General features: G+C 40.2%; 1 protein-coding gene across 3 annotated transcripts in view; it reads right to left on the bottom strand.

Moving 5' to 3' along the window:
* Positions 1 to 1454: 1454 nt before the first annotated feature.
* LOC126092949 (medium-chain acyl-CoA ligase ACSF2, mitochondrial-like) overlaps positions 1455 to 9648 on the bottom strand; it is a 268024-nt gene continuing 259830 nt past the window's right edge. For all 3 annotated transcript variants that reach the window (XM_049908679.1, XM_049908680.1, XM_049908681.1), the window contains exons 11-13: positions 7484 to 7625; positions 6736 to 6846; positions 1455 to 2381 (exon numbers count right to left, since the gene is read on the bottom strand). In XM_049908679.1, the coding sequence (XP_049764636.1) occupies positions 2253 to 2381; positions 6736 to 6846; positions 7484 to 7625 (382 nt within the window). In that variant the 3' untranslated portion in view covers positions 1455 to 2252. The remainder of the gene's footprint in view (positions 2382 to 6735; positions 6847 to 7483; positions 7626 to 9648) is intronic.

The following is a 9648-nucleotide window of genomic DNA, read 5'->3' as shown; positions in this document are numbered from 1 at the left end:
TTCAGTCTGCTGAGAGCTGTTGGCAAACGGCGTGTGCTCAGCCCTTTTGAGGCACAACTGAGGAGCTACTTGACTGAGAAGTAGTGGCTCCGGTCTTGTAAACTGACATATGGGAGAGCACTGTGCTGACCACAAGGCCCTCCACATCCACCGGTGGGCTGAGGATGACATGGCTGCTGGTTGGTATTGTTGGGCCTTTACGGCCTGTTTGGGTGGAGTTTAGTTTTTTAAAACAGCATTTCTGCCGGGTACAAAAGGTGTAAACTTACCTCAGGAAAGAAAGGTGTGCCGTGTCGGACAGTCGTGTCTGAATAAAGCTGCGGCACACCAGTAATAAACTGTAATTGTCACTGCATGTCTACGCAGTGCACATTATTGTGCCATTTAAAACAAGAAAACAAAGCTTATGGACACAGTGATAAGCATGTGAATATCAACAACCACTTTTTAATCCTTGTAGATAAGCAATGTGTTATCCAACAGACAATGAACTTTCAGCTTTGCCTGAATTTGCTTTGTTTCTGCAATGGACAATGCCCAAACCTTTCCAGTAGAAAACACGATGAAAAATGAACAACAGTTTATTACGACCCTTTCTTGTTATCCATTGTAAAAAGGTGAATCTAAAAACAGCATTTCTGCCAGGTACCAAGGGGTACAGTTACCTTAGGAAAGAACTGATGCTACTTTCTTAATGAGGTTGTGCTGCCAATTGGGTATGTGTGGACTTACGTATTATATATGTATTTTAATTCCATATGCATAACAGAAGAGCAATTATGTCAGTGTACAAATGTTTCATGAATCATGGAGCCTCAGCACTGCTGCATGTATGAGAGCGGACACAGGAGTGAGAATGAGGAAGACAACACTGTGTTTGTCTGATGTCATAACCCGCAACTGATGTCACTTCTCCAATGGACTCACAGCCAAAGATTGCATGTGTGCACAAGCCAACAAGGTGCGGAATCAACACTCAACTTTGGAACATTGTTTTACTCACATATGTTGACAGAAGGGTAATCCATGCCAAGGACTACACAATGATTGAACAGTACACTTACTGCAACGGTTTTCATCAAACAAGACAAAGAAATGTGTACATATCATCAGTTCCTTTCGATGTGTAAAGGGTGAATGACTAGTTGCAACAAAGCAATGATCTGTATCATAGTCATTCAGTGGGCACTGTAATACCCCTTTCCAAATATTCTATTTTTGTGTGTGTGTGTGTGTGTGTGTGTACCAATATTTGTGTATATATGTATATGGATGTCAATGATTTTGTATGTGAAGGCTTATGTAAGGATTTGCACCCGTCAAATTTTTTAGAGATCTGCTACTAGAAGCCTGGCTGTTCGCACTTGTCTTTTTGCTTTCAGATGTCACAATGTAAGCATTGTTGGGTGTAAATTTAAATGATTTCATAATATATGTGCTGATTTTGAGTTATTTGTGCATTCCTTTATTTTTAATCCATCAGATAACAGGTTTATATGAACATTTATTGTGTTACAAGTTCTATTTTTCAGCATTTCTAGTAGAAAGATGCAGCACTTTGATGTGATACTTATGTCATTAGCACAATTTCATTACTAATTTGCATGTTAATTTTTGTGTATTGTGTGAACAGAACCAGTCGTTCAGAGAAGTCAAAAGTTTTTCAAATCAACTGTATACCATAGAGCAATTACCAAATCAAAACATGCAGAGTATATTTTTAAAAAAATTCTTGTGTTTCACATGCCCTCTTGCACTGCTCCCAATGCCAGTATGGGATTACAATCTTCATTCTGGTAAAAATATTCTGAAATATTTGAACTGGCGGAGGTGGAAGCTGACTCACAGAACATAGAAAAATGGCCAAGACTTTACAATTAAAAAAAGTTTACTTACTGTAACGTCAAATTAGGTTATTAATTTATAAATATTATACTCAGCATCTATACATTTTTATGTAGTATGCACTGAATAGTGCCAGTATTCTAATATCAGTGACTTCTGTTACTTGCTGTTCATAGTTACATTTACATGATGAAGGTGCTCCACTGATCTATACAAATTATTTTTCAAGTTTCTTATGCCAGCTATTCAATATTAACTAAGAACATTGATTTAAACTTAACAGTTTGTTTGTTGTTCATTCTGCTTTTTAGATTTATTATTTAAATATCCCAAAAGAATATTTTAAGCACAATAAAATATTCTTTTACAGTTAGACAGAATACTTCGTTTCATGACTGCATCATCATTCACTGTGTTTCTTTCCCAAGTTCTTTTTCTAACATTTTCCTCAGTTTAAATTTTTGAATTTTTCCTGACACAGTCTTTGGAAATTCCTCCACAAATCTGATGTAGTGTGGTATCTTGAAATGTGCAATCTGTTCAAAAAAAAAAAAAAAAAAAAAAGAAGAGAAGTTATTAAAGTCAATATATTGTCAAACTGCAGAAACCTCATATGGCAAGATATCTTAAATTACAAGCATACAGCTTTGTATTGATCATCACAGAATAAACACATGAAATGTTTAAGACTACAATTTGAATGTTTAAAATAGACAAAATGGACTTTCATTCATTCATTTATTTATACATACAAAAAGTTCTGTAAATCTCATCATGAAGGAGTGCCTTCAAGGATGTGGATTTTGTCAAGTTGTAAATTAATAGCAGCTACTGCAGGCTGTGATTAGCATTAACTTCTTGAGATGGACAATTGTGGAAATTAAATCTAATAATTATATGGATATGGTTTATACTTCTATTGGGAGTGAATTTCACTGTTCATTTTTTGTGTTTAACTCCATGTGGCACAAATGTTCAACAATAGTTATTCTGAACTATACTACAAGGCTCCACATAACACGATATATTATAGCGTAATATTGTTTAACATACAGAGATTTTGGAGAAATACTGGAAATGAACATACATTTAACATAGATCCATATCAAATGATGATATCCACTTTTTTAAAGGTACTTAATTTTGTGCAGCCCTTAATTTAGTACATCTATATTATCTAATTTTTCTTATAACATTTTACTGCATGTGTCAAATCAATCCACATCTTCTTCTTCTTCTTCTTTTTCTTCTTCTTCCGCTACTTCTACAACTACTCTTATTGCTACAACTATATACAAAATAGCTGTGTAAGCCTTTTACCCTCATACATTCAGAAACACAATCATACAATGGAAAATCCACGATGGAATGCAACAATACTGTGAAAAGGAAAGTTGCTACTCACCATATAGTGGAGATGCTGAGTTGCAGATAGGCACAATAAAAAGACTGTCACAAATAATAGCTTTTGACCAGTAAGGCCTTCGTCAGAATTAGACAGCGCACACACACGCACACCTCACACACACCTGACTGCAGTCTCAGGTGACTGAGCCCACACTGCGAGCAGCAGCACTGGTGCATGATGGGAGTGGCAACTGAGTGGGGGTAAGGAGGAGGCTGGGAGAGGGAAGGATAGTAGGGTAGGCGTGGTGGAGCGCTGTTGTGGAGCATGGAGGGTCAACGTGTAAAGAGGGTAGGATAGCTATGTGCAATCAGGAGGTTAGGAGGGGGAAGTGAAATTACTGTGTGATGAAGGAATAAGGGCTGTGTAGTGCTGGAATGGGAATAGAGAAGGAGCTGCATGGGAGAGGACAATGACTAACGAAGGTTGAGGCCAGGAGGGTTACGGGAATGTAGGATACATTGCAGGGAAAGTTCACATCTGCACAAATTGTGGAAATCTGGTGTTTGTGGGAAGGATCCATATGGCGCAGGCTGTGAAGCAGTCATTGAAATGAATGATGTGTTTGGTAGTGTGCTCAGCAATAGGGTGGTCCACTTGTTTCTTAGCCCCAGTTTGTCAGTGGACATACATTGGGACATACAGCTTGTTGGTTTTCATGCCCACATAGAATGGTTGGTTGGTTTGGGGGATGAAAAGGACCAGACTGCTACGGTCATCGGTCCCTTTTTCCAAATACAAAGAACACCCACAGAGAATAAAAACGAGGAACAGAATAGATCACAGACGATACAGAACAAGAGAAACGGAGACAGGGACAAGACAAAACAAACTAAAACCACACAGAGTGTGACAGTGGTTGGCCGACCATAGAAATAAAAAAGGAAAAGCCAACCACTTAGAAACACATTAAAAGATCAGTTTAAAATCATAGGCCAAAGGCCAGAATCAACACAAAAAATAAAATAAAGCAGAAACACTCAGATGAAAGAATAAAAACTCCCTGCCCTAATAAAACGTAAAACTAAGGCAGCCATAACAGGGTCATCAGATAAAACGGCAGGGAGCGTATCAGGCAGCGTAAATGTCTGCCTGACCACAGCTAAAAGGGGGCAGGCCAACAGAATGTGGGCCACCGTCAAAGCCGCGCCGCAGCGACATACAGGAGGGTCCTCCCGGCGCAGTAAATAACTGTGTGTTAGCCGGGAGTGGCCAATGCGGAGCCGACAAAGGACGACTGAGTCCCTGCGGTTGGCTCGCATGGAGGACCGCCACACAGTCGTCGTCTCCTTAATGGCACGGAGTTTATTGGGTGTAATCCGATCGCGCCATTCAGCGTCCCAAAGCGCAAAAACTTTTCGGCGGAGGACTGCCCGCAAATCAGCCTCTGGGAGGCCAACATCCAGAGATGGTTTACTCGTGGCCTCTTTCGCCAGGCGGTCAACATGTTCATTGCCTGGGATACCGACATGACCGGGGGCCCACACAAAGACCACAGAGCGGCCGCAACGCGCAAGAGTATGCAGGGACTCATGGATAGCCATCACCAGACGAGAACGAGGAAAACACTGGTCGAGAGCTCGTAAACCGCTCAGGGAATCGCTACAGATAACGAAGGACTCACCTGAGCAGGAGCGGATATACTCTAGGGCTCGAAAGATGGCGACTAGCTCAGCAGTGTAAACGCTGCAGCCAGCTGCCAAGGACCGTTGTTCGGAATGGTCCCCTAGAGTTAGCGCATACCCGACACGACCAGCAACCATCGAACCGTCAATGTAAACAATTCCAGAGCCCTGATACGTGGCCAGGATGGAATAAAAGCGGCGGCGGAAGGCCTCTGGAGGGACCGAGTCCTTCGAGCCCTGTGCCAAGTCGAGCCGAAGGCAAGGGCGAGGAACACACCACGGGGGTGTACGCAGAGGCGCCCGGAAAGGAGGTGGAACAGGGAAAAACCCAAGCCCGCAGAGAAGCTCCTTGACGCGTACGGCGATCGGACAACCCGACCGGGGCCTACGGTCTGGCAGATGGACGACTGACTGCGGGAACAGGACACGATAATTTGGATGCCCGGGCAAGCTTAGAACATGGGCAGCACAAGCGGCCAGCAAACGTTGGCGCCGGAACCGCAGTGGAGGTACACCTGCCTCCACTAGTACGCTGTCCACAGGGCTGGCCCACATAGAATGCAGCACAGTGGTTGCAGCATAGCTTGTAGATTACATGACTGGTTTCACAGGTGGTCCTGCTTTTGATGGGAAAGGTGTTGTTTGTGTCTGGACTGGAGTCGGGATCTCCGCTATATGGTGGGTAGCAACTTTCCTTTTCAGAATACTCAAACATAATCATACTGATTTCACTAGCTACAGACATCTCCTCCCCCCTCTCCCCCAGAGAGAGAGAGAGAGAGAGAGAGAGAGAGAGAGAGAGAGAGAGAGAGAGAGCGTACTTCTCTACTCAGCACTCTTCCTATATGGTTTATACACTTGTGACAACACTACTGTTACGTATCTTGCTCTACATGGTCTTCCAATAACAAGTAATCTAGCCCCTTCTTTCATAATCCAGTATCCTGCTAGCTGTTCTAACGTGATAGTTCATATTTCTATATTAATGTGGTGATTACAAAAATTCAATTATTGACTGGTCTCAACCTAATACTTCAAATCCTCAAATATTTCCATTCTTTCTAAAAATTCTCTCTTTTGCAGATCTTTTCCTACAGCAAGTGTGATATGCCTGACATACATCTTTCCTGGATGTTTCATTAATTTTGCTTTTCTTGATGAATCACCTCCCTCCAAGTTCTCAGCTTTCAAATCATTTGTATTGTTGGTCCTGGATTGCTGATTTTCCTCTCAACCTGGTATTTAGCAGAGTCCATGAGCTGAGACACTTAGTGAATGTTGTATTAAGTATTTCCAAGTCCTTGAAACTTTTTTTTTTTTATAAATAAAGGAACTCTTAGTTTTGAATCTTAGTAATTTTAAACTGATTTATACATGTTTTTATGATATAAATAATAAAACAAGATTGTTCAAGAACTGGCTATTCTATTTAGAACAAAATGAACTATTAGTTACTATTATTTCATGTAACTGTAGTGACAATCTTTGATAGCAGCTCTAATGCACTGACTAATTGTTTTCTCTACTCATCAGAGAATAATTCCAACACAATTTTGAAACTCCAGCAATATTGAGCAGAATACTCTCATTACTTGATCAAACAATGGAAAAAAACCAGGGTGGAATGTAACTATAATATGAAAAGGAAAGCTGCTACTCACCATATAGCGGTGATGCTAAGTCGCAGATACGCACGATAAAAAGACTGTCACAAATAAAGCTTTCAGCCAGTAAGGCAATCATCAAAAATAGATTAAAAAATGAATGAGACATACATGTGTGACTGCAGTCTCAGGCAACCAAGGCCACACAACATATTTAATGTTGAGAAGATTAACAAGGACTAGGTTTGCACCCTACCTTTCCTCTGCAGAAGTCTTTCACATCTTGTTCGGTCAGTTTGTGGCCCTTTTTGGTACTTATGGCGACACACACTTGTTCACCAAGTCTGTCATCAGCTATCCCAAACACCTAAATAAAATAACAAGTGCAGATACAAAACACAGGAAATACTTCAGCTTGCCACAGTAAAATATTGTTACACTCAAGATAATAATGCCATTTGTCTAATTCTCTATTTGTTGAGTATGCAGGCAGTCATCCAGTTAATTTTTAATACATAATGCTATTAATATAGTACTATTACAATATATACATGAATAATCTGCACATATTTTCCCCAAATTTAAGGATGGAAACTGGGTTGTATGGGTTAATTATAATAAGGTTGGTACTGCTCCATCTCCAACAATAGATCTCGTTATACTATAGAGATGTTGAGGCCTCAGTCTTAATGTGAGCACGTTAGAAGTGAAGTGTTAACCATATGTTAACTTCTGAAGGCCAGAAGTTCTCATCATCACTCATAGGCAGCTTAAGAAAAACTTAAAATTATTGAAGAAGCAAAGAACATTGGAAACTGTACAGCAGAAATATACAATGTGAGTGAGGGTTGTATTTGTGACTGGGGGAAAAAAAACCCTGGCTATGCACTGAAAATGTTTAGGATAAAAATACCAAATCTGATTAACATGAGAAATCACAAATGTAATTCAAGCAAGCATGGGAATAAAGCTGAATATGTGAATAAATGAAGAAGTCTTCCTACCTGAGCTTCTGAAACACTTGGATGAGTCTCCAATAGTATTTCTATTTCCTTTGGGAATATATTTTCTCCTCCGCGAATAATCATATCTTTTATCCTCCCAACAATTTTACCATAACCATTTTCTTCAAGGATGAAAGCATCCCTGTAAGAAATGGAAGCATCTTATTAAAATCTGTTATTTGTGTGTGTGTGTGTGTGGGGGGGGGGGGGGCACATTTGCGTATCAGCTGCACACTGATGTCAGTAATGAATTTGTCTTCAATTTTAAGTGTTTTACCTCACTGACAATACTGCCTTCAGATTTGGACTTTATTGTGGTTTCAACATGACAGTTTGCTGAAGATGGCACGTACTTCAAAACATCTACATAAATGTGGCTCCAATTAAGCAATACAAAAGCCATCACCTACATGGGCAGGAATCAGAATAAAAGCAATATATCATTCCCAAGGTCCATATAGTTGGAAGACAATAGACTCCAAAACAGGAGTACATCAGGCTCTGTCACTGTTTTCTGGGGATACTGACCACAACCCAGTGTAACATTAAAGGACTTGACCAAATCAGCAAATACGACAAGTGGGATGACATGCTGTGTTTGGAAAATGTATGCTTTTACTTGGACAGCACAACCCAAGAATGTGCTGAGAACAATGAAGACAAACTCAAAAGCTGGGACAAATTTCAAGCTGAAGTGAAGAAAACATTTGGTGACAATCAACAGCAAGTCCACTTAGCAGAAGAATTATCTACAAGCAGGGCTCATTGTCACGGAGGAGTGGCAGTCTTATATACAAAATGTTTTGGCCCTTTGCAATATTGTGCATTCTAATATGACAGAATCTGACAAAATCTCTTATTTCATGAAAGGTGTCGCAGAAGACATGTACCAAGTTACTAAACAACAACACAGTAACACAAAAATTCATGAAGCTGTGACAGCACATCATAGAAAGGTACAAGAGAAGAGTCAGATGAAAGAGGTTCCTGTGACAGTTGTGGAAGATCACTATGATTTTGCTTCTCTCCTACACCAGGTTGTAAAAGAAGACTCGCAGCATTTTATGGCAGCCAAACCTGTTGCACTGAATACACAAGATATAGAGCCCATTAACGTTGACCCCATACGTCAGGAGGTAGTAGAGAACATTGAAGAGATGTATGTATCTTTGGCACCACTCTCCACCAGCAGATGAATGCCCCACGAAGAATGGCTATTACCAATTTGGACCTGTGGCGCAGCCATCAAATGACAATCCAATATCTGGCTGATGCAGGTACAACCAACTTCTACAGCAAGTATGAAGCACTCCAGAAGGACAGACATTTGGAGGCTGCAGAGAAAGAGGATGAGTGTTTGATGACTATTACACAACAAGATGTCAATTTCACAACAGTCCTATTAATGCTGTTCAACTTCACATGATTACAGTCAACTTGTGGGTCAAAGCTAGTTTCTGTACCCTGGATGAGATCACTCCTCAACATGCTGTAGCCATTTCCCATCACAGAGGGTCCAGCCACTTGCCTAACTGCTGAATTCAGGAAAACCAAGTGAGGTGGCCATCTATGCTGTTGAGGCTGTCACACATGTAAATCCTCCATGGGTGACAGTTACCAAGATGGCATTGATTCATCATCAACAGGCAACCATTCCAGGTGCTAGTCAACACAGCAGTTTCTTTTTCTATCATGTTAAATGCTTTTCATTGCCAGTTAAAATGACTATGTTCTGTGATATCAAAGTAATTGTGCTGAAAATCACAAATCACAAATCCATTAAGAGTCCACACCTTGCAATATATAGTGAAACCAGGCAATATATGCCGCCCTCCTTTTCACACACACTGGAAGCTAAATTTTGAAAACTACATTTAGTTTACCAAAAGCACTTAAAGTCATTTTCTACTCTTCTGTTTATGTCTACAGATATCCTTTCAAAGGTCGTCCACTGCCTTAAATACATGAACTTAGCCAGTTCTATGATTTTACTGTTAATTTGTACTATTTTCTGTGTAATATGTTGCATTATTTCCAGTCTTACTTTAATAAATTTCCAGGTCTGTTACAAATACTGTGGTATTAGTTTCTTCTATTCATTGTTGATGCTTAATCACACTAGAGGGAAACAATATGTCATCAGTGAACAAATTTCATTCAGTTAT

The sequence above is a fragment of the Schistocerca cancellata genome, chromosome 7 (genome assembly GCF_023864275.1).
Source record: "Schistocerca cancellata isolate TAMUIC-IGC-003103 chromosome 7, iqSchCanc2.1, whole genome shotgun sequence".
Classification (NCBI taxonomy): Eukaryota; Metazoa; Arthropoda; class Insecta; order Orthoptera; family Acrididae; genus Schistocerca; species Schistocerca cancellata.
This window is presented reverse-complemented; position numbering and strand designations above follow the sequence as displayed.